The sequence below is a fragment of the Vollenhovia emeryi genome, unplaced genomic scaffold (assembly GCF_000949405.1).
Source record: "Vollenhovia emeryi isolate VEMERY1.0 unplaced genomic scaffold, V.emery_V1.0 DF939120.1, whole genome shotgun sequence".
Classification (NCBI taxonomy): domain Eukaryota; kingdom Metazoa; phylum Arthropoda; class Insecta; order Hymenoptera; family Formicidae; genus Vollenhovia; species Vollenhovia emeryi.
Window position 1 is genome coordinate 2544553 of NW_011967246.1, and position 25654 is coordinate 2570206.

The 25654-nt window shown below is 41.0% G+C and overlaps 3 protein-coding genes across 6 annotated transcripts in view; all 3 read right to left on the bottom strand.

The window, feature by feature from the left end:
* LOC105570555 (ras-specific guanine nucleotide-releasing factor 1-like) overlaps positions 1–5220 on the bottom strand; it is a 59482-nt gene extending 54262 nt beyond the window's left edge. For all 4 annotated transcript variants that reach the window (XM_012027842.1, XM_012027844.1, XM_012027843.1 and 1 more), the window contains exons 1-2: positions 4644–5220; positions 1100–1313 (exon numbers count right to left, since the gene is read on the bottom strand). In XM_012027842.1, the coding sequence (XP_011883232.1) occupies positions 1100–1127 (28 nt within the window). In that variant the 5' untranslated portion in view covers positions 1128–1313; positions 4644–5220. The remainder of the gene's footprint in view (positions 1–1099; positions 1314–4643) is intronic.
* On the bottom strand, positions 1172–21022 carry LOC105570714 (sporulation-specific protein 15-like). Its single transcript, XM_012028151.1, has 16 exons — positions 20813–21022; positions 20429–20581; positions 20051–20357; positions 18394–18686; positions 17480–17584; positions 17341–17409; positions 17108–17257; positions 15449–15655; positions 14329–14764; positions 12946–13173; positions 12390–12867; positions 11598–12312; positions 11243–11467; positions 10985–11155; positions 10612–10928; positions 1172–1313 (listed from the first exon to the last, which is right to left on the bottom strand). Exons 1-16 carry the CDS (start codon positions 21020–21022, stop codon positions 1172–1174), a joined length of 4206 nt encoding a protein of 1401 aa, XP_011883541.1.
* Positions 21023–21323: 301 nt separating this feature from the next.
* Positions 21324–25150, bottom strand: LOC105570556 (partitioning defective 6 homolog gamma). The gene is made up of 5 exons (XM_012027846.1): positions 24732–25150; positions 24399–24624; positions 24135–24259; positions 23785–24063; positions 21324–23221 (listed from the first exon to the last, which is right to left on the bottom strand). Exons 1-5 carry the CDS (start codon positions 24783–24785, stop codon positions 22928–22930), a joined length of 978 nt encoding a protein of 325 aa, XP_011883236.1. The 5' UTR covers positions 24786–25150; the 3' UTR covers positions 21324–22927.
* Positions 25151–25654: the final 504 nt, after the last annotated feature.

Here is a 25654-nt window from a genome sequence, read left to right on the forward strand (position 1 = left end):
TGAATCTATAATCAACATCTCATTGCTCGATGTTTTAATTTTATTTAATAATAACACGTTTAAAATAAAATGTAGTAACGAATTCGGAGAATTTATGAAATCCTGCAATTCTTTCTATAATCATGCTTTATTATTATTATATTAAACAAAGAAAATGTGTAAGCGTGTATAATTAGGCACCAATATCCAGTTTGGCCGTCAGAGACGTTTCTACACGGAGAGCATTTACTCTTAAAATTTGTCCTGAAAATCCTGTGATTGTGTGGGACAGCATGGCATTTTGAAAAACTTTCTGAGATTTCGTGAGAAATTTCACCACACATTTTACTACTAAAATGCAACAACCGCGTAATACTTTGCCCAATTGTCATTCTTGAACTTTACAAAAATAAAATGTCGAATTGCAACTAAAGTACCAAATACGATAATTATTCGTAATGGCACTTGTGAAAGCGGAATTGCAAAATAACATTTATTGAGTTGATTCTACACGGAGAGAAATTTCTCTTAATAATTTATCCTGAAAATCATTGTGGAACAGCATGGCATTATTACTTTCTGAAAGCTCTTTGAAATTTTACTAATAAAATGTATGGTAAAATTTCCAAAACCTCTCGTAAAGTTTCTAGTATACCTTTTATTAATAAATACATCACTAGTAATACATTTTCCTTAGTATACATTTTATTAGTAAAATTCACCAATAAAATATATGCTAAAAACTTTATGAAAGTTTCTTGGAAATTTTACCATACATTTTATTAGTAAACATTTTACTAGTATTACTGGTGATGCATTTACTAGTAAAATTACTAGTATTTTACTAGTAAAATGTATACTAAGAAAAATGTATAGTATACTAGTAAAATGTATAGTAAAATTTCAAAAAACTGATAAAATTCTTCGAAATGCCGTGTTGTCTCACGATTACATGATTTTCAGGATAAATTTTGAGAGAAAGTTCTCTCCGAGTATTGCTATTCGCGTTACACGTTATTTAAACAAAGAAAGTTGTTTCAATCTCAAGTAAGAGATGTTATTGTTTTCTTTGCGCTCCAATAAGAGGGCAAGAAACGGGATCGAGAGAAGGAAAGCTCACCAGTTTTTTGCATCTTGGGACTGAGCATGATTGCAGGTCGCTACCAGAAGGGTGTCTCCTCACGGTTGATCCTCACAGCGGTGATTGATTGTCCAGTTTACCTTGTTCGGTTTCTAATAGTGTAGAAAATAACGCCTCGATGTTGAGCGCCGAGAACGCGTCTCGATCTTGTTCCGGAGACGTCGCGGACTCATCAGAGGCCGTGCCGTTGTATCTGCAAAACGCCGGAGAAGAATCCGCTCGATGAATGGCGCGCGACACGCGGGCGGAATCTGCATTGGCAAAATTGTTGGCCTCAAACCGCGGGGTGTTACCACCGTGTCCGATTCGCGGAGGTAAATATTATCGACAGACACCATTAATATCTATTAATATGTTTATCGCTACAAAAACATATTGGCGTCATCGGACTAAATCGTTAGTGCTGTACTCCCCGCGACGGGATATTATCGAGTTTCATCGCAGGGACGCTGCGATAACGTTAATTTGTATAAATCGGATGGATCATTAATTCGTAATGGGTAAATAATGTTATCGAACCGATTCGACGTAACCGAAATTATTCGTATCCCCGAATAAACAATGAAACTAATCGTACGGCGCGCGGCGTCCCGCGCGTTGTAACTGCCTGCACAAATATGCGCTGAAGCGTAATGATTTCACGATGACCGGAACGGAGCGGCGCGAAGTGAAACTTGATTTTCCGAAAGCGGTGGCGTTAATTCAAAATGCCCCGTCTTGCAGACCGCTTCCGATCTCCTAACTCGTTTATTATGTTACGGGATCGTTTGTTCCGCGTGTCGTTTTTAGCTCACGAGGGCGGGCAGGAAATTGAAACGATGGCACACGCGAGGACCGCGCGGAAATAAGATCTTAAGCTACTTACGATTAAAATCGATATTCTCGGGGTACCTAATTGGCGTTAACGTCGATTCTAACGACAGCCGTTACGATTACTTCCGATTCCTACTAATTGCGAGCGCAACATTGACGCTTTTTTTATACCGTCGGATCGCGTATCAATTCTCGTTCCGCGATGTCGAGCTGTCGAAACGCTAATTAATCGCAGAGTTGGGAAAGTTACTTTATAAAAGTATCTAGTTGCAGTTAGTTCTTTTTTTTGCTAAAAATGTAACTAGTTACAGTTACAAGTTACCAATTCTGAAAAGTAACAGTTATTAAAAAAGTAACGATTCGTTACTTTGCAGTTATTTTCTTACAATGAAAATAAAAATGTCAAATCTGCATTTGAATTGTAAAGCGTCGATAAAGGCGTTCATGCGCAAATGCAAGGCCTAACGCGATCTGCGAAGATTTAAAAATATATATAAAGTACCCAGAGAACATGCATGTCTAAAAGACATCTTTTAGTCTATTAGACGTCTTTTAGACATAAGACGTCTAATAGACGTCTTAAAGATGTCTTTTAAACATGCATGTTCTCTGGGTGACTATATTAAATTAGTTACTAGTTATCGAAAAAAACGTAACTGAGTTAAGTTGCAGTCACAGATGGAGAGAAAGTAACGAAGTTAAGTTAGAGTCACCAAAAACCAAGTAACTGTGACTGTAACTTCGTTACAAGTAACGAGTTACTTCCCAACCCTGATTAATCGAATAGGAGACGAGAAGGCCAAAATTTTTGTAGATTCGAGCAAGGTGAAAGTAACCTGATAGAGAAAATCTAACGTGTGATTTCATATATCGTTTTTTTTCCAATTAATTAATGTTTAACTGATTAACGTTTCCTAAAGTTCAGTTGCGTTAAATCGAAGCAGAGTTAGTTTAATCCGAGGCAAACGATAGTACATGCGTTCCGATAAAAAGTTCTATACCCGCTAAAATTCAATCAGTGAATTATCACTGAAAACAGTGAATAGTCACTGACTTGCAGTTTTAAGTATACTACTGAAAATTGCAGCGGCGCAATTATAACTGTAAATCGGTGACTATTCACGGTTTTCAGTGATAATCCATCGATTGACTTGTAGAGAATACAGGATCTGAAACTGCTTGTTTTCTCGGAAAATTGGAGGTAGCGACAAAATCTTTTCTAGTATAATATTTCCGAGTTCGTCTTTCGATACGTGAGACGCCGATGCCGGAGAAAAGCGAGGAGACACGAGTTCTTCGTTTCTTTCAAAATAATATGATCCTTTTTTATATAAATCGATCCCTCTCGGCTTTTCATGTAACGCTGTTAAGTTAAGACTATCAAAAATGCACATTCCACGAGATATTCTATCCCGATATAAAATATGATACACAGTCCGTAAAAAGATATTCATTTTTCGATGACCTTACTTTGTATGTAGAATGAGAAGAATCGATCGACGTAAAAAGAGACAGTGGCGGCATTCGAAGGGAAAAGAAACAATTGCATATTGCGGATGCATTCACGTATCTGATGCAAAGAATAGAATCATTAATCGATCGAAAGGTCAGAGTGAATACTTCATACGAGATATTTTATATATCATTAAAGTGAAATAATAGGAAATCTCTTTTTATTCCTGCGGAATTGTAAAGAGAATTAACGTATATACGTATAAAATGTTTGCGATTAAAAAAAAAACGGAGGGCTAATAATGGCACTCCGCACACACGAACGGCCTCGGCGTGCCCCAAAATGTTAAAGTTGATTTTGCTTTAATAATTCACAAGAAAATAGCTTGGGACGCTGTTAATTTCACACCGGGTACATAATGATTGTATTATCGCTACGCGGTAATTTCGTGCGCAACAGCCCCGTAATCGATGGAAATTAATCGATATTTTACGGTTTATAAATACTGGCGCATTTACGCCGACAAAATGTGATTCAAGTAGGAGGAGATTCGCATGCAGTCTGTTTACAAGTGAAAATACGCTGAGTTATACGATAGCTTTTTATTTAAAGCTCGTAAGCCGCACGTAGCTCTAGGAGTTTTCCGATAAATACGCTCAGCCATACGGATCCATTTTTTTTATAACACTCGCCGGATATATCATTTTAAAAATACCCCCCGCGCACCTTGCGATTTTCATCAATTATTCCGTTTATTTTCCAGCGTTCGCGACGGATATTTTAATTATTGCCATATTCTGACGCTCGCACGCCGAATCGTCATTTCTAATCCCGGGGCCAGCGAGAGGAAAGGCGAAAGGACATGACGTGGGTCCCCGTGTAATTTAAATTGGCTTTCCCTCCGCCGTTTGCATTCGCGTTAATGAGCGGTGACAGCAGCTTTTTCCCATCTGAATAAGGATCGTCGCTTCTCCCGAGAGAGGCTGAGAACGAAGGGCGCACGGGACCCCGGAAGGACTCGGAGAGAGAACTGAATGGAATAAAAAAGAAGCTCACAATAGGGTAGATTTGCGACGAGGCGGCACGTCTGCGAAGGGTGAATTTTCGAAAAGAGATCGCTCTCTCTCTCTCTCTCGCTCTCTCTCGTCCTGTACGGGGCAATCCTCGTTCAAAATCCTCCTCCCTTGAGCCGAGACGAGGGAGGAAAGAAGGGGATCGGATAAAAGGAAATTCAAAGTATATCCTCTTTCACAGTACCTGCACGTATTCCGTCGCGACGCGTCTCTCCACTCTTCCCTCCTCGTCCTCTTTCTCGCCAGCCACCGAGTCCTCCGCGAGAGAGGTCCCGCCTCGCCACCTGTTCGTGCGTGCTCTCAAGACCGCATGCCGTGCAATCACCACCTCCTTTTCTTTTCCACCCGCTTCGTACGTCTCCCCGGAGAGTCGCCGACACGGCTCCTCTGTCCCTCTTCTTTCTTCCTCTTCCTCTCGGCCGCGGCCGCGAGATCGCACCGGAAGAGGCTCGTCGACGCGTGCCACCGGTTTCCTCGCTCCGGTCCTCTCCTTCGCCAACGGTTGACAACGGTTCCTTAGACGCTGATTTTTATTTCCGGTACGACCAGGGCGGCGATGCGGACGCGCGTGATGTAGACGCTGGCGGAAACGACGTCCCGTGATGACGGCCGGCGACGACGGCACCTGACGCTCCTCTTCTCATGGTCGGGAGACCCGGCGACCTGCGACGTTACGATGTTGGGGGTTGCGACGTGCCTGACGCGCGAGGGCGACCGACCGACCGACAAGCTCCGTCCTCCGCCTATATATCGCGACACGCGCGCGTCCACCGCCCCGTGAAAGGATCCCGGAGGCTGCGCCGGATGGGCCGGCGAGTGCGCAAGCTCGTAAGCCTCGTAAACTCACCCTTTGCCCGTAGGCGCCTCACCTCCTCGCCCTTTACGAGCAAAAGGGAGAGGAGAAGAGAGAGAGAGAGAGAGAGAGAGAGGAGGGGGGGGGGGAGGCTACCTGTGCCTGCTCGCCTGACTGCCTGCCGCCTAGCTCTTGCCAGGAGGCCGCCTTGGATCTAGCATCGAGAACACCCCCGTTGACCATGGCAATCCAGGTCGGACCAAGTTGGGTTATACATTAGCGTTAATAGCAAAAAGCTGCTTATTTTAGTTCTGGAGAAAGAGCCTTGACGGTTAAGCGCAACAAGTACGCGGTCGAAATATCCCGAGGTGCAATAGGTGCATAAAAAAAATGTGCAGAAATGCGACACGGGGCGAAATGTAAGGCAAAATGTAACGCATATTATGCGGTACACGCGTGTACACGTTCCACCGTGCTTCCGTCCTTTTCCGCAATGCGTCCTGCAATAATTTGTTTAATTTAATGAATGCGCACTCGTCTTCGCTTTCAAAGGGACACTCTTGTTCAAAATCAAATATCGTGCGCCTCGCTTCCGTTAATAGAGCCTTTTGTCTCTGCAATTTTGTTCAAACTTTCATGATTCGTCCGCTAAACGCGTAGACTTTTCAGTAGCGAAATTAATGAAGCGGTTCGATATTGCGCGTGTGTTTACGCGCGTGTACAAGCGAAGATACTGCAGAGGGAACTCACGCGGGGGCGCGTACCTCACTCCTGGAAATTAATAATGTGTCGCTCGGTGACGAGCGAGAGTTACATTAGTGATCCAAACTGTGATTCGTTCAAGTTCAAGGCACACCCTTTGCATATTCGTGTGTCGTTGAAAGAGCACTCGTAATGTTCCTTTTGACAAAAGGTCTCCTCCAAGAAGGGATTTGTCTTGCTATTAAAAGAATTTTAATTAAATCTATTATTAAAACGTAAAGTGTACATAGCGATCTTCCAAGAGGAGTAATTTTACGTGAGACTTGGAAATATTTTCCAACCACTTAAAGTTGTAATAAATAAAATGTAGGATTTTGTCCGTGAAACAAGACTCGCGTCTTTCAAGCTGGACTTCTGCGATTAATTGGATAATTACTTTAATAGGGGAAGGTTCTCTATTATGAGATAGCAGAGTTTCTGCTAAATTAATAGGCATCATCTGTTGGTTGCATTATGCATTTATTGTCCTTGGAGTGAAATCTCTTCTGTTTAGTGGAAAACTCATTTGTTAGATTGTATAAAACGTTTTCGATTGAATTTGAATGTTGAAAAACTGCTATCTCATGTTAGAGACTTATCTCGCATAACAGCAGACTTTTCTCTATTTAATTGGTACTTAACAATTGTATTGGCGTCTCCGTTAAAAAGAATTTACCTTTTGATTTGCAAATTTCTGTATGCAAATTTGCGTGAAGTATCGAATATCTTGATCTTGGCATTTTATAATATATTTGTGTACAGACACCGCTCATAATTATTTAAACGACAAATATTTTGTACTTTTTACTCTGATGTGTAGCGTTAGACTATTTAACTATTTTATAGTATACTTTTTATAATTGTATACTAATTTTAAATTATTGAAATAACGTTCATCGATATGTTTTCAATTACGCTTGAGTCAATATTATGTTATTATTTTATTTATTACAATCTATGATGTCTATAAACAAAACGGAAAGATATTACCGGAGGCATGAAATAAAATATCAGCGGAAACAATGATGAAATTACTTCAATAAATACAAAATGTTTGTTAAGCAGTAATTAAAAAAACAGAATATTAATGAATATTATTTAAATTAGAATTTAATAAACTCTTTCAATTCAACATCATTATTGTATTATATTTTAATCTATAAGCTCATCATGTAAAATAGTTCTTATTAATAAATGCACTGAAAAAAATTTCTGGTTGAATATGGACGAATCAGATAATTCCTTTAGGATTTACCAGAATTCCTGTAATCCTACAGAAATTCTGGTAAATCCTAAAGGAATTCTGGTAAATCCTAAAGGAATTATCTGATTCGTCCATATTCAACCAGAAATTTTTTTCAGTGTGTTACTCTTTCCGGGTATAACTCTGTACTTTTGGGACTCTTCAAGTCGTTGGAATAATTATAAACAATATTATATGTATGTACATGTGCAAACAGTAAGAACAAGATCGGCCCCATTTTTTCGCATTCGACTTTGGTCACAAAGTAGGCACCGAACGAAAGGTCTCGTCAAGCTGATCGCAGATATGTCAATCTCACACTGAAAAAAATTTCTGGTTGAATATGGACGAATCAGATAATTCCTTTAGGATTTACCAGAATTCCTTTAGGATTTACCAGAATTCCTGTAATCCTACAGAAATTCTGGTAAATCCTAAAGGAATTCTGGTAAATCCTAAAGGAATTATCTGATTCGTCCATATTCAACCAGAAATTTTTTTCAGTGCAGAGTGTGTACCTATTTAACGTTCCAGAGATAGCGGGCTCCAAAAATTCCTATGACATAAGCGACGAAGCCGTCTGGACAGACACCAACCATTTGTTTGGAATGGAATGGAACCTTTGGAATCCGATATCTCTGGAGCGTTAAATAGGTACATTCTGAGACCGATCTGTAATCAGCCTGACGAGACCTTTCGGTTGGTACTTATTGTACTTTTTGACCAAAATCGAATGCGAAAAAAATGGGGCCACTTGCCAATGGACACTTGTTCTCACTCTTTATATACGTACATGCTCTATGAATGTGTTTAAATATATGCATATAAAACAGTTGAAGTAAGGTAAATATTTTTTAACAGAAACCCTAACATAAGGCGACTTTCGACAACTGTTTGGCACATGCTAAAGTGTATCGGAGTGTACACTCGGCGTCATGAATGCCTTTACACCTGAAGAAACGCGTTAAAGATATCCAAAAATTTATTTTAATAAAATGAATGTTATCGGAATATATTGAACTTAACGGCTATTTTCAGGTGTAAAAGCAAGACGCCGAGTGTATGCTCTGGTACATTTTAGTACATGTGGCAAACAATCGCGAAACTTCGCCTATAATTGTTAATTATTGCAAATAAGAATTATTGTACTCTTAGAAATCCACACGGAGAGAATTTTCTCTTAAAGTTTATCCTGAAAATCATGTGGTCGTGGGACAGCGCGGCATTTTGAAGAACTTTATGAAAACTTTATTTCTCGAAAGTTTGCTATACATTGCCGATAAAATGTATACTAATTGCAAGTATAATTACTTGTGAAATGTATAGTAAAATTTTAAAAACTTGTAAAAAATTCTTTGAAGTGCCGCGTTGTCCCATAATTACAATATTTTCAAGATAAATTTTAAGAGAAAATATACGTCACTTTACTAGTTCTTATACATTTTATGTCATAAAATTACCTTATTAAGTGCTCAAACGTACCGCGCCATTCTAAATATACTGTGACATTCCCTAACAGTTTTTCTTGCTTTTCGTAACGTTATCAAGTTGATCACTAGTTATTTTACATAGTTCGTTCAACAACCCGTTCTCTCAAGTTATCCTCTGTAATAAATTCCTGCGAATGCACATCAGTCTTTAAAAACTCCATAAAAAAAACACACCCGATTGCCTCACATTTTTCTACACGGAATAATACGAAAAACAGATTTACATTCGAGAGAAAAATGTATAATTCCCTTTTCAAAAATGTGTAATTGCATCTGGCAAATGCACTGATAAAAGAAACATAATCACAAAATGGCAGAGTTTAAACAGCGACTTCCCTCTGCGTTTCGTTTTTCTACCCTGCAATTTCAGAAAAAGAGTTTAACTCGCCCACTGAAATTATTCTGTGTACACATTCTGTCTTCATTCATAGTCTTCACAAGACAGAGGCGCCAATCCGTGCGGCAATTCGGCGTTGCGCCGTACGTGGGCGTCGCACAGAAAAGGAAATAATCGCGAGCGCAGAGCGACGTAATTGCGCAACGACAAAACGACAATAATGAGCAGACAGTCGCGTTGTTCGCCGCGAAATAGAATTATAGGTACGTTCCTTTGGCCGTAATCGGATTTACCATCGCCGGGCGCAATCGGAGCTATCGTAAAGCGCAACCGACATCGCGGTGCACCGGGCCGGCCTCGTGCAACAGAAGTGACAGTAAACTCTGCGCTGAATGCAACAGACGCAATTTGCAGCCTCCGGTCCTACTGCAGAACACGCGCGTTCCAGCCATGCGCGTGTACATTACATAGAGAGATATTCTTTCCTCAACTCCAAGTTCCGTCGGGTTCAAAGGTACATTTTCTGTTTCAGTTTCTGTATGCTTCAATGTAACCTGGGATATTGCGGCGTATCATGCATGTATACGTGCTCGTATCTACGCACAGATTTCCATTACGGCACGGATGCTTAAGGCACGTAGCAGAATTCTTCCGTTTCACATTTTCCAGAATGTAGCTTCGCATGAACCAGAAAGCGATTTCTTAAAGTGTTGGCAAGAGCAGCGTCTCGGCATACTTACTTGACGTATTATTGGCAATTTGGAAGAATTTGCGCAGCAGAGCCGCCTTTTTCTGCAATCCGTACTTTTATTACAAACTTTATTTTAGACGTATACTTTTTCAACAATCGAAACAACACGAGTTTCTTGTCAGACAAACGACAACCTTGATTAGACAAATGATAACAGCACCCACGGGTGAAAAGAACGTCACAAAAATTGTATGTATTCTAAGAAAATAGAACGAGTAACAAATAATATTTTCCATTTATAAAAAAATATGTATACGTATATTATTATTAAGCTTAAGATGCGCGCGATTGCGAAACACGGTAATACGTAAGGGTGAAACGTCTTGTCCCTTTGCTTTTCCGTTTCGTGTTGAAGTACTCTTCGTTATAAAACACCGCCACGTGAACATCAGCGGGAGTTGCTCAATTTGTGATGGATGCTGCATTGATAGATAAATTTCTCCCTCTGCCAGTCAAGCTGCAACGCATTATAGTCACGTACGTTTTAACGTAGCAACGACGATGGACGCAAGACGCAAGACGCTAAGCCGCAACGCCAGAAATCGATCAGTCGCAGTTAAACATGAGACGAATGAACGACTGTCATTGGCCGGTTTCTTGCGGCTTAGAATCAGCTTAAAAAGAAATCATCGAGTTACTTACAGTTCTGTCTGTTCTAGATTTGGGCGATTCCGCCTTTCCGGCTCGTCCTTTCTCATCTTCGAGGGAACTGACAATTGTTATTGCGAGAAGAGTGTATGAGCGAAACGTTCGTTGCGAAATCAGCGATTAGTAAATGTGTACAAGGCACAAATTACCTGCGTTCCTGTTTAAGCTTCACATCGCGAGAGTACAATTCCGTTACAGCGGGCTTCTCGTTACTTTCAGCATTGAGAATTTTGGAGTGAGACTCCACTTTGCCTGTTTCCCTCAAAGACGTTCTATTTTCCCTCGTGTCCCGCTCACGCAAAGTGAATTTATTATGTAATCTATGCTCCTGGGAATTATTGCGACAGCTATAGCGATTCTTCGCGGTTCCGATACGCGCGGTATTCGGCTCGGTGTTCTCGGCCGCGTGGGAGCACAAAATATTGACTCGATTATGCAGTTCCGACAGTTCCTTCAAGTTCAGCGACTGGAAAGAACAACCGGTAACGAATCGACGCGAAGAGCTACTCGCTAATCGATTACCTGCAACCAGCTCTCCGCGTCGAACGAGCTGTTCTCGATTTTCATTATGTCTTCGAATCTCGCTTGTAACCTTTCGACATTTTCGTTATGCCTTTTACGAAAAGCGTTCAGGCTACTGTCGTACTTTCTCTTCAGTAACGTCAATGTGTTCTGATATTCCTCCATTTGGCACTGTTAGATCGAGAGTAGCACATTTAGAACATTACCCAGTGCTAAAAGAGAGAAGAAAATTTGCGTGTACCTTGTAAGCTTACGTACTTTGGCTTTAGCTTGCAACTCGTTCTTCTCCTGCAACAAATAGGTGATGCACTCATGAAGGCTCTTTATTTCCCGATCTCTCAATTTTACGTCGTCCATCAGATTCTTAATTTCTTGCAGTTTCCCTTCGTGCTGGCCTTCGAGAAATCTTAACTTGTGCGCAACGTCTTCAAAATTACAATCTACCTCTCGAGTGACAGGGTCTAATATATCCCGCTCGCAGGACTGAAATTGCAAGCACTAGTGCTTGAGTTGTGCTCGATACCGAGGCATTAATAGCCGCTTGCGCGGAAAAAATTTAATCCAGGTGTAGAATTTTATGAGCAATAAGATTTAATAAAATAAGCTCGCGTACCTTATTAGCGTACACTTTCTTCTGTCGCTTTTCTTCCCCATCCTCGATCCCAGGAGCATCTTCACTTGGACAACGTTCAGTTGTGCCCTTCATCCCTTTGTCACATTCGCCGATTTCAGTTCGGAGGCGCAGAATCGTGTCGTAAATTTTTTGGGGAAGCGTGTACAGTGCGTCCTTCAGCGATGACGTTATCGTCTCCTCGGCAGGGCTTGACAACTGATCGTTGGTATTTCTTACAGTCTCTATATCTGCCAGCAGAGCCTCGTTTCCGCGCGATAACGCCTGCAATCGGCTTTCGACGCTCGCGGCCGAACTCCGGTAACCCGCCATCTCGCTCTTCAGACAGTCCACTCGCGCCAACAGCCTCTCCTTATCCACGTCCAAGTCCGACAGGGTCGCCTGCAGGACATTCATCACGGCCGCATTGTCGCTTTCTCTTCGCAGTGATATCGTGTCGTTACTCCGCGCGAGTTCAACCTCAGTCTCCCTTAACTGATCGCGCAGCGATTGATTCTCGTCCCGCAGTTTCACGATATCGCTGTGCTTCTGCGTTATCATCGCGTCATATTTAATGCTCCCGTGAGTCAGAGCTATTCTGTTCCTCTCGTCCTTACGTTCCAGCTCCGCTACGACCTCGGCGTTCCTAGATGCGGCCTCGTTCGCCTGTACGAGCTTATTTGCAAGATCGTTATTCTTCGTCTGCAGGTCGATCAATCTGTCGAATCGACGAGTCGACTTAAGAATGACGGGTCGAGTATTAATAGAGGCGAAAGTAGCCGCGAAATTACTAACTTAGTTTTCATGTCCTCGGCACCGCTGGTTTCCTCCTCCAAGACTTGGACGGTTCGCTTCAAGTCGTCTATCTGCTGAGTCAACTCGTGCACCCGGTCCCTCTGCGCTCTCAGTTCTTCACTTCGCGCGTCGGTCTCCTTCGAAAGTGAGCTTTTTGCACCGACGAGATCAGCATTCGCGATTTTCAACGCGTCGCACTCGGCGCGGTAAGAAAAGATATCGCTTTCCAGTGCAGCAAGGTGCTCGTGCAGCCTCTCGATCTTCGAATCCCTTTTACTTATTACGGCCTCCAACACCTTCTCCTTCTCCAACATCTTCTGCCTAAGCTGCTCCTGAATCGCGCAGTCGCCCTCGCCTCTCCGCAACACGTGCTCCGCCACTTTTTGCTTTAATTCCGTAATTTCCAGGTCCTTCTTTTGCAGCTCCTGTTGCTGCCTGGTGAACTCTTTGACAATCTGTACGTGATGGTCCCCGGCACCTTAATGAATTTTCATCATGCAATTACTCGCTGCACGTCGCATTAAAGGAACTGCGCGAGGGAGCACAAATGTAATACCTTGAAGACCCGCGGATATCCCGTACATTTTGTCAATGGAACGTTTGATATGCGTCGCGAGAGCACGATCGATATCTTTATACGAGATCACTTCGTTCGGCTTCACTTTTTCCGACTCTTCAGAACGCGTTGTAGTCGAGTCAACGTCGTCCGATTGAATCTGAACGCTGACTAATTCTTTAGATGACTGACAGTCGATGTTACTCGAGGTGTGTGTGGAAACATCTTCTGTAACATCATTAAATTTGGCACACACTCTGCATCAGATTGTCTGCTCTCAAAAAGTCAATCAGCGGCTTATCACTGAAAACGGCGAATAGTCACTGATTCACGGTTACAAGAATACCATTGGAAGTCTCAGGTGGTATATTTACACTGAAAAACATTGTATCGCTACCGTAGCCTAATCGTGGTTTGCTAAAAATATTTTGCTACCCGGGAAAAAATGGAAATATCTCATTATACAGGGTGTCCCAGGAAGAAAGGTCAATATTCTGGGAGGTGACAGTATCGGTCGTTTTAAGCAAAAATGTTCATACGAATATATGTCCCATTCCCCACTGTTTCCGAGATAGAGCTGCTTGAGTGTCTCGTGTATCTACTTTTTTTCTGTACACTTCACCCATCATCCAACCTCATAAACGTCTGCGGGAATTTACTCTTATACGTCCGTTGACTGTTGTGCCGATAACATTGTAGAAATGTTGAAAGTGCCTCGCATATTCACAAATGTCGAAGCAATACGCCATGTTCGCACGAGAGTTTTAGCTGAAATTTAGTTGCTACGTGCAGCTTTTAGCTACGACAGCTACGTTTTTCTTTCTGTGTACAACTGTGAATCAGTGAGTATTCGCTATTTTCAATGGCAATCCACTAATTGGCTTTTAAAGAGTATTGATAGATTAATCATTTCCCATGTGCGCTGTAACGTCATTATTATATAATTAATGTGCTTATTTAACGCGGAGTACAAAAGTTTTACATGAAATGATTAGTGGAAGGAGTCTACATAGATAAGTGACAGAGAGAGAAATGTAAAATTAAATAAAAAGTTTTTCCAAAAGAATCACAGACGAAGAGAAGAGGAGAGAACGCGTACAGCGAAGTGCTGAAAAAATCTATAATACTTGAAATTGAATAAAAAAAAACTTTACTGAAACTTTTAATAGTCCAGGATATCTTTAAAAATTCAAGACGCGCATCACTGCGTCGCAACGGAGCAACTTGCACAAAGAAATAATAAACAAGACTTAATTCTCTCTTAAGAATCACTGATCCAAGACTGTAATAACACGGCTTGATTTGACACGAATGCAACGTTGGATTATTGGAACGGCGATTGAGGCAGGACGGAAAAGATCCCGAGTGTAACTCGAAATATACCTGCAGCCGGCTGAATCGATCCGTGTCCGGTATCAAAATCTGTGTTTGTAATTTCGCTGACGGTCTCTTGGCTGTAACATGCCACATAAGCCCTTAAGTTATCTATCTCCCGCAGACGATTACGCCGTTCTAGTTTACACTCCTCCAACTCGGCTATGAACGCTTTTAAAGCGGACAACGCGCTCGGCACGTCTAAGCAAGTGTCGTGCTCGCACTTGGTGTAATCGCAAACGCCCTCGTACGCTATCTTAGTCTCGTCGAAATTATTCAGACTACTTTTCAGCATGTTAGTCAGATTACCGACCTCCCGCTCCATGCAAACTAGCTGCGTCTCGCACTGCGAGATCTTGTCGTCTTTTGCCTGAATCTCATTTCTCAGGCCGGCCACTACGCCATTCATCTCTACCTGATCGTAAAAATTATTAGTGGGCGAAATCTACGTAAACAAATGACGGATAAAATTTGCGCGAAAACACTTTTTCCGAGGGAAACGGTGTACACATAAATGAGACGAGGTTTAAGCGCACTTATCATCACTAGCGCGATCTACTCTCTAAAAGTCAATCAGTGGATTATCACTGTTTGACTTTCAGAGAGTACTTGTACGCTTTTCTGGAAAGACGATTTTAAGATTTACTCCCCAAAAGTCAATCAGTGCATTATGACTGTGAACCAGTGAATATTCACTTTCGCTGCTTTCAGTGATAATCAACCAATTGATTTTTACAGAGTAGGATTATGACGTGTAGACAGGCGGTAACCGATTTCTTACAACGATCTGGTTTCTTTATCTGTTACTTTATAATCGCATGTAAAATTTACATCTGCAAACTGTGAAGAAAATACTTTGTTAAACATTCTCCCGCTGTTTTGAAAAACTTTTTCTTTTACTATTTAGAATTGTAATTCTCTGCGACGACATGTCCTCGCAATAATCTGCAATTAAATCTGCAATTTGTAAGATCTCTTTAATTATATTCACGCTGTTCTACCCTAATTATAAATTAGGACAATGTAATGTCGCGCCGGTGCTCCCGAATAATTTATTCCCTTTATTATTAATTGAATTGACGTTAAAATTAATGGATCGCGATGTGACGCGTGTAGCCAAATGACGCACCTCACGAGTGTCAGCCGTAACAGACATTTGCTTTATCAACGTCAATAGTCGTTTTATTTCGTCTTCTGTGTCCGCCAACGTGCAACTTTGCTCGTGATATTGCTTTTGAAGCATATCACGTTCTCGCCAGACGTTTTTCATCTGCTCTAAAGCGATACCGCAGCTCTCCGCTTCTCTCGATAAATGCTCCATTTCCTTCACCTTCCGCTAATTTATCACATATGTATACGGATTAATTTATTATCGAATTTTTTTGGCTTCCTCCAAACGAGATTATATATTCCGCGGCATTTCTCAAACGGAACAAGATGACATCAAAGAGTAATCATTTTTAGAAAGTCAAGACGATATCATTAGATATTTTTATAATTTGACTTTTTTATGACTATATTTTGATTTTTTTATAACTTTAGCTGCGTAAATCGCTCGTGTATGCGAAATGATTGAAAACTCACAGATGTTATTATACGTGTTACGAATTTGTAAAATTATTTCATTTTTGTAGCATTGATAGTCCGATTTTCCATTCGCGAGATACAAAATAAAAGCTCAAGAATACAAATCTTAGAAAATACTGAATATCGCGCTTTACCATATAAATCGGTTTCTCATCATTAACAGTAACACTTTTGTTAAAAAAAAATATTCTGCATCCACTACCATTGTGAGTATCGAAAATAATTTAACAATAAGCTCAAATTATCGCGAGCCATGTTAAGCAGCATAAAATCATAATTTGATCAAATTTCTGTCGTGATCAAAGTGTGACCCTCGATAGTTATTATAATGTCACTTTGATGTTATCGTCCTCTCCAAAAGTCAATTAGTGAATTACCACTGAAAATAGTGTACTCACTGATTCACAGTTGTAAGTATACCAGCCCAGATAGCACACATAGTGCTATGAATATTCTTCTGGAGTGCAAATATTCTTAATTTCAGAATATTCCAATCGAATATTCTATAAATAAATATATATATGTATATATTATTACAATTGGAAATCGCATATTCATAACAAAGGAGAACGTTTTTAAAATATTCGTCGAGAATGTCTTTGGAATATTCATTCAGAATAATTTTTTAGTATTCATCGAATTTATGTATTGCACATTGTTTATTGTGTAATACACTTATCTTATGCAAAAGGCAGTAAAACTTGTGATCATGCCATATATAACTGACACGCTATATTCGATAGATCATTCTATTCACATTCGAAAAAGATTTATTTAGGTGCAAGTCGGGAATATTCCAAATATTCTTGAAGAATATTCTTAAAATGTCCATAGGAGTGTCTTGTGCTATCTGGGAGGCCTGGTTTTTCATTTTCTAGTCAATTGTTAACCAGAGGCTACCCAGTGAGAAACGATTCTTCGACGTCAATTTGAGTTATTTGAGATTGACAGATATACAGAGTTAGAATTGTATAAACTTATGTAAAAATATACAATGTGAAAATATGTATGAACATATTTGATGTGTATTTTTATATAATTTTATATATTTATTCATGTTCATGCGTGAAAAATTTTTTACCGGGGTGGTATTCTTGTAACTCTAAATTAGTTACTATTCACTGTTTTCAGTGACACTCCGCTGACTTTCGGAAAGTGACTTCATGTTCTGCTTGGGTTACTATGTCTCGCGCGTACAAACCGTAAGCGACTCGTTTTCCATGGAGAGTAATTCTACTTCCTTAACTTCCGCCCTAAGGCTCTGGATTTCCTGCGATTGGACGTAACAAACTTGACATTTTCGAGCTAACTCCGCTCTCAACTGATCCGTCATACACTCGGAAGAAGAGAGCTGCGAGAAAGACGATAAAGATAAGATAAAGATCCAGAACGAGAAACATGTGGCGCGTGTACAAAACTTTTCGATTCTATTACTTTTGCACTTAGATTCTCCATTTCGCTGTCACGCCTGTCGCTCACTATTTTCAACTTTTCTTGCAAGGTCTAGGGACGCGAGATACAAACAGTTACGCAAATTTTTACTGGAACTAATCGGGGATAAGTACCAATTTACATTAACGTTACGCCTCAGAAAGTTCGAATCCTCGTTCTTCTCTTTCAACAACGATTGCAAATGCCTGTTCAGTTCCCGTAGCTCTTCCAGCTCGTCTTCCTTCATCTGAAAGACGAACGCGGGTAAAATTCACCGGATATACCCGTTGCACGAAGACTCGCCAAATAACACAGGAGATCGTAATGAATTCAAAAAGGATATACTTTTTTTTAATTCTTTCTAAATTAGCGGAATCTGTTCAGAGTGAGCTCAAAAAGAATTCCTCGCGGTGCGAATTTTTATAAAGTAATACAGAGAACCCTGCCGGAAATAATTCTACAAAATTCTACAAAAAAAAAATACTGCCAGAATCTAAGAAATTCTACGTAAATTTAAAGTCTTATAAAAATTAACATGAAAATGCTAGAATTGGAACACTTTTGTTAATTTTTGCAATTTTCTACAAGTAGATGTTTTAATTCTTTAAGATTTTGTTGTTTCTCAAATTTTGGAAACTAGCAAAGTTTGGTATTAATTTTTACAAAATTGTACATTTTCATGAAACACTACTTGCAATAATTTCTTGATTTGAGAACATTGTAATTTGTAGTACTATTTCGTAGATATTTTTACAAAAAAAATGTTTCAACGAAGATATAAAAATTTCTACAAATTTCTATTTCAAGTCATTTTTCGTAGCTACTTATAGAAATTTTTTCCGCTAGGGAATTCTTTTCGTATTCGAAAAAGAGCTCAAAATTCGTGATATGAGAGCAAAGTGTTCTTGAATTCTTAAATGTTCTAGAACAGAATGGCATATTTCTCGAACAGAAATGAGAAAAGGATTAGTTTTATAAATAGGGGATTGGGGAAGAATTCTTTTTGGATTCTCTGTGCTGTCTGGGTTGTTTCGATCAAGTCGCCCAGTCTCGTACGCCAAGCTCGTTCTTCAGGACGATAATTTCCGAATCCTTTTGGATAATCACTCCCTTATGGCTTCTCCCGCAGACCTCAGAATCCGAGTTCACCCCTAACTCGCTCTCGGACGTGGATACGCTCTCGCTGGTCTCGTAATACCGGCTTGAGGGTGAATCGCCGTTAGACTGCTGGTAGTAAACGTCGTTATCCTGACACTCTTCCGTTTGCACACCCATCTCGCGTACCTCTTGCGCCGCTTGGGAAGACGCGTCGACGTACTCGATGCAGACGCGCGGCTGCTCGTTACCCTCTGCAAAATTTATCGCGACGGATCGTTTCGCTGCGTCTTCGCGAGATTGGCCGGGCAGAATTCTCAAGAAAACAAAAAGTCATGATGAAATCGAAATAACTACTGTCGAAAGTCATATTTTTATCGTAACAGGAAATTAATTAAATTATGATTTTTCAACTTAAAAATTGTTTGACATAATTCGCGATAATTTAAACTTGGCAGGGATATTTCCATTATTCATAATTGTACGTTAAGATAACTTAAATATATAGTAATAATTGGCAGTTATAAATACAATACTATTGTGACACAAAATGTTCTTTTTAATAAAAATGATGTATTATTATAAGAATATAACGTGTATAGTAAACCGCAATATTCAATATTTTCCAAGGTTTGTATTTTTTTATTTTGCATTTTGTAAATGGAAAATCAGGCTATCAATGTTTGAAAAATCAAATATTTTTCCAAATTCGTAAAATATAACATCTATGAGATTTTAATCATTTCGTATGCACGAGCGATTTGCATTTTCTCGGCTAAAGTTATCGAAAAATCAAAATGTAGTCATGAAAAATCAATTTGTGCTTCGTTAAAAGTGTTAAATAATATCATCTTGACTTTCGAGAACTAATTATTTTTTCATCTTGACTTTTAAGTGACATTTTCTTCTGCTTAGATTCCGCTCAATAAAGATAGAAAAGTCAAAAAGTTAAATGTCAATTTGACCGAATCTGACCGAAACGTGGCGCAAATTTGGTCAGCATGGCATCAAATTGCGCGCTCAAAAAAATATCTTACTAATGCAGGTAGATTTCTAGGCACTGCGGTAAAAATTTACCGCTATTTTTTTGTATGTGTTAGAACATTGTTTGTAGCCTGCAAACTTTATAGCAGCAACATTCCAGTAATGCCTTCTGGAAAGTTTAGGTTTCATGACTAAGTATTAATCACTCACATTGGATGAAAATAAATTTCGGTACCGCAGCTAAAACAATCTTTGTAAGGAATGTAACTGTTTATGTACCACAATCAAACGTTATAATGGATGTGGGCGCCACGGAAAGACTTTCTCCCTAACATTCGATAACAGTTCAGATAAAAATTCTGTTCCTGTTATTTCAATTGATCAAATACAAAACATATGCGATTTCGCAGTATCGGCTATTTATTTATGTATCTCAGTTATTTTGGCGTACCTAGAAAATTGTTGCTGCAGTCGCAAGATCATTTTTTTCAGTGCGACATTTTGACATTTCTGTTTCCTTCGGGCTTCGTTTGACAAACCAAACGGAGATCCTGCGACTTCTCTCCCGGCAAAAATTTAAAATAAACGGATGTATGGAGAATAATTTTGTTCTTCACGGCCTTGAACCTTTTACCTCGCGCGGCTTTCACCTCGGTCAGCATATCGCAGGACGTTAAGCGCGACACCAGATAAGTATTATTTTCTGACAGTGGATTCGCATGCGGATCATTTCTCAGGACGCGCGTATTAGTTGGTAGCAAACGGTACCCGTCTCTACCATATCGGAATCCGTCAGGACGAAAGTATATCGACATGTAAGCGTCGAAATGTCGCGAGGATGCGATCCTGCTCGCGTTGAATAATCCTTCCTGAGCGAGCGGTCTTATCACAGATTCAATTCTCATCTCTTCCGCCTGATCGGTACCGACAGTAGCTTCAGCCTGCAAAATGGCAGTATATTATCCGCTCGAGCTGAGGGCGAGACTTGACGCCCAAGGCTCAGGAAGCTCACGAAATTCTCCAGGTGACCCCGCTGCTCCGGGGTGAGATTCAAGGATCTGTAGCCCCGCAGTTCTCGCCGCGCAATGCGAAGCTCGCGCTGAGCTCGAGCCGTAAGTGCTATCATGTTTTCCATTACCGCGCTGAATGGTATCAGTTTCCCCGGCTGTACACAAAGAGAGAACCGAGATAACCGAGATTTTCCCCATCGCCAATAACGCTCCAGATTTCAAAGTCGCTCGTTGAAAAATTCCCTTCCCGAATCAATTTACACGGCCATACATGCAGGCATAAATAAAGTGTAAATCTCTTTTCGGAAGAAGCGGCGACTCGGAGCCGAGGGTATATTCCTTAAAAAAAAAAAGGAAATTTGAAATATTTGCGTGGGGAAACGAACCACGAGTGCGTGCTCGTTGAGCTCTCGGAAGTAACGCGCGTTCTCCAGGACATTCGGGCTCCACGCTCGGGTGTCTGTGCACGAATTGTAGAGCTTCAAACGACCCTCCGATCTTCTCCTCGGTAGGACGTAATCCCCGTAAGACAAAGGTACACCATTGCCTGGTCTACCCGTCAGAAAAATCCGGGGTCCGTGCTCGGCGTAAGACATCTCTCCCGTTGGCGTCGCGCGACTCTTTCCCCGACTCAATATTTGCCGAACGTTTGCCGCCGTTGTCCCTCAATGAACGACCGCGAGGTGCTCGGTTCTCGAGGCGAACATTACGTCCCACGCAAAGTTACAGAAGGTGCGAGATAAGCGAGATTTATCGCGTTCGCACCTCGCGCTCTGCCATATTTTATTTACACACCATAGTAACCGACTAACCGCGACAGAGACGGAGGTCGCAGATACGTCGATACTGCGTGCGATTCCGTGAGATTACATAAGTAAGCGATAAGTCGGCTCGGAATATACAATAAAATATCTTTATTTCATAAGCTGCCGTTAAAAAGAATTACAGCGTTAATAAGTATTCTCGTCCTTATTAATTTACCAACTATCTCTTATCCGTAAGGAGTACAATGCGACGTACCGCGTTAAAAATATATCTAATTTCATCTCGCGAACGCTAATTTAGCACTGACGATTTCCCGAAGTAAACGGCTACGGCTCGATAAAGCGCCTAGCACAGACAGTTAAGTACTTCTTGCAAACGTGTCTAGTCCATACTCTATTTGGTTAAGTACAAAAGTGATTCCTCGCCTTGAGCGATAAAATACGTACAGATTAAAATGACCGTTTTAAAATACTAATTCTTTCATTCATCCTTTCATTCAAGCACGCGCGCGCACACACACTCTCTCTCTCACTCTCTCAATAATTCTTTTCGATTCGCATACCGAAAACATCTTTTTCAAAAAGACGTCTCGTCTTTTAGATATTATACATGATCTGTGACGCATGGACATTCAGCCTAAGACAAAGGCGTTGGATTTAGAAAGAAATATATTAAGTGTACATCTTAGCGATCACGGAATTGATGATACGATTAACACGATTGATAATTTGGCAATGGAACGATATGGCCCGTTAAAGATGGTGCTTATTGCGGAAGTCCAAGTAGAATGGATTTGCGATTACGAAAAAAATACACTCGATAGAAAAATAGCTAGAATATTATAAATATATATATCTTTGTATATATTTATATATGTACACGTCTTTTCGAATTAAGTAGAAAATGTGGGCTTGAGCGTATATAAAAGTGGACTCGTGTAAACTACGAAGGCAGTATAAGATATCTTAAAAACGGTATCTCGCTCCTTCCTACCTCCCACCCCCCCCCCTCTCAACTTCAACGGTGTAAGTATAATTGGAATGTAATATTGTCTCTTAAATATTAATTCCGCATCGACGAAGGCACGCAAAGAACGATATTTTACACACATTTTACACACACGTGAAAATACAGTCGTTACTCCTAACGCGTTTTCATCCTTGATACTTACCGTCCTAAAAAAACCATTATCCTCCAATCCTTAGTCCGCAATTGGATAACAGATAACGTAGATAAATGAAATTAAAATTCAAAAACTTCAACAGTCTAAACATGCGGTGGAGTGGACGAAGTAGATACACGAATAGGCGTGTGGCTGCTTTTACCCAAGGGAACACTTCTTTTCCTTTCTATCGTCTTTTTAAAACTAGCTGCAATGATGTTGTCATCTAAGGCCACTTTTGCTTTTGGAACGTTATTTGTCAGGCAGCACAAAATTTATATATATATATATATATATATATATGTATATATCGATTTTCTCTTCTCGCGATAGCGTAGCCCAATACACGACATCCCGGGGCAATGGGCAATCGGTTACAAAGTATCGAGGGGCACGAGCGTTTCTCTTAATGGAATTTGCGAAACATCATCTCGAGGGGTATCAGTCGCGTACGATTCATAATACTGTGCAAAAGTTATCTTTCCACGCTTATTTCCCTTGTTCGCCCGCGCTTATATCGACACTTTACAACCAATCGTCTAATTGCTATTCTAAAGATACGAGACACGTTGCCCTACAGGTGCAGTACACCCTGATCATAATTTTGGTGATGATGGTGATGGTGGTAATGATGATGCTGAGCGGACGACGCCGAGGCATCATCCTGCATCGTCATGCCTGTAAGATCAACGATCTCATCCGCCTCTTCGTCGCTACCAGCGCTCTGCGTGGACTGGCGACTGCCCGACGATAACTGGCTATTACGCGAGAACGACCCACGGCGAGGTGCCGTTAACGCTGCCCTCTGATTCGCCGGCTTCACGGTTATTATCAGATTGGAGGAATTCGCTATCATCATATCCGTCACCTACACGCCCCGTGCACGAATTAGTATTTTTAAAAAAAGACAGAAGAAAAAAAGAGTAAGTACTTTGCAGATACTTAATTTATACAGGATAATTATTGGTTTTTTTTAAAAGAGATTCTTTTTACTGGTAAAATTTAAAAACATTCATGAACTTCTTCACAATGCCATGTTGTCCCACGATCACATGAACTTTTTAGGATAAATTTTACGAGAAAATTCTCCATGTAGAATCCAATCAATGCTACCTTACAATTCTGTTTTCACAAGCAGGACTGTGAAATTAATTATTGTAGCCAGTAATTCACTGCGACTCGACATTTCACTTTTGTAACTTTCAAAAATGACAATTAGGCAATGAAAGTGTAACGCGGTTATTGCCGCACGAGTCATATCAGTTATATTGCAACAACAGTTCGCGGAAACGTCAGTGAACGTTTCCGAGTCATCCTCGACACGATAAATATTTAAAAAAATCAATTCTCACGTTCAGTTGGGCCACACGGCGAGTAGACTCTTACTGTTAATTAATTACATAGTTTTACTTTTGCAAAACTACCACCTACCTGATCGAGCGTCTTGCCCGCGACTTCTATACCGTTCACTTCCAGGACCTCGTCGTTCACGGCCAGAAGCCCCGTGCTCTCCGCCAAGCCACCCGGTACCAATCTACTGATAAACACACCCGGGACTTTCTCGATTCCCCCGCCAGCGGACGGCGGCAGTATGCGAAAGCTCTCGCCGTCTTTGATATAAAAACCTAGGGGCTTGTCGGAACCGTGCTTTAACAGGCGCACACGTCGACAGGTCTCTGGCAGTATGTCGACGTCGATAATCGCAGATACCTGACAGCAAGTACAAATTAACAATCAATCGGCCAGTAAAAGTTGGCGGGCGTGCGACGAAACGTACTCACCTGCCTGAAATCGTGCGGATTCGAAATGACTATAGATTTTGGCTTTCCTGGCGTGCCACCCAAGATACTGGATATCAAATTCTTAGGCTTCATTGTACCATAGCCATTGTCCCACGCCCCGTCACCTGACGTGTGGCAACAACCGGATTAAATGTCTGATATACATACATTGATACATACATACGTATATGTATATATACATATACATATGTGTATATATATATGTAGAGAATCAGGAAGACAATACAACGCTTAGAACCTCACCTTTCCTGTGTATAAAAATTCGGAGCAGGCACTTGGCGCTCGCCAGAGCCCGAGCCAGATTGTTATCATTATTGATGGGAAGTGGATCACCGTCCGTGTCCGTGTACCAGATCGAAAAGCTGAAGTCCGCCCCCAAGTCGTGCCGTTGCGCCAACAGCTTCCCAAAGTCCTCGTAGCTCATCGGCTCGTTGCGATTCATGGAGAATCTGATGATGTCGGCGTCGAACTGCAAAACAATTTGAATAATGCGCAGTCCCCCGCAAATGTGCCCCGTGTCGTTTCTCGTGTCACATCCGCGAGCGACGGTGCGACTCGAGTGTCGCGCACACCCACTTTGCTCTTCACGGCGACGATGCCGTTGTCCACCTTGTCCTGCTTCTTGGACATCCTCGGAGTTGCTTTCACCCAACGACGTACCACTACCTCGGCTGACTCAAACTAGCCTACGCGGTGGACAGAACGACGTGCATACCGAACCGCGACGGCGTGCGCGGTGCGTCTCGGCTACGATCACGTCTGCAGCAGGGTTGCCAGATATTTAAACTGTCAAATCGCCATTAGAGGTCACCCAAATCGCCAAAATCGCCATTAGAGGTCACTCAAATCGTTAGAAAAAGCGCCAGTTTCAGTACTATCTCACCTAGTAGAACAAGAAATCAAGATGAAACTTAAAATAAAGTCAAAATGAGATGTCAAGCCTAGACTCGCATTTTGTAATCTTATTCCAGATAACTCGAGACGTTCAGAAACATATATTTATTCGACCGATCACTAAGCAGTTAAGTAGCAATTTAAATACGATTGATTCTTACCTTTGGATTCAACGAATCACACTTAGGATGTGTTCGAAAATGGATTTAGTTACTGCCAGTGAAAACAGTATAGTTGGTAGCAATGAAAATTACTGGTGCTGCGTTTTTCGCACGCCAGTAAAGTCAGTAAAGCCCGCTGCAGACGATGCTATTTTTCCTGCTGGATTGCTTGCAATTTAGTAAATTACTAGGAATCCTGAATGCTGAGTGGTGCAATGATAGTAATTTACTAAATCGCAAGCAATCCAGCAGGAAAAATAGCATCGTCTGCAGCGGGCTTAAGGCTGGGTCTACATTGGATGTCGTAAGTCGAATAATGAACTGTGATTGGTCAATTTCTTCCGACACGACTTACGACATCCAATGTAGACCCAGCCTTACTGACTTTACTGGCGTGCGAAAAACGCAGCACCAGTAATTTTCATTGCTACCAACTATACTGTT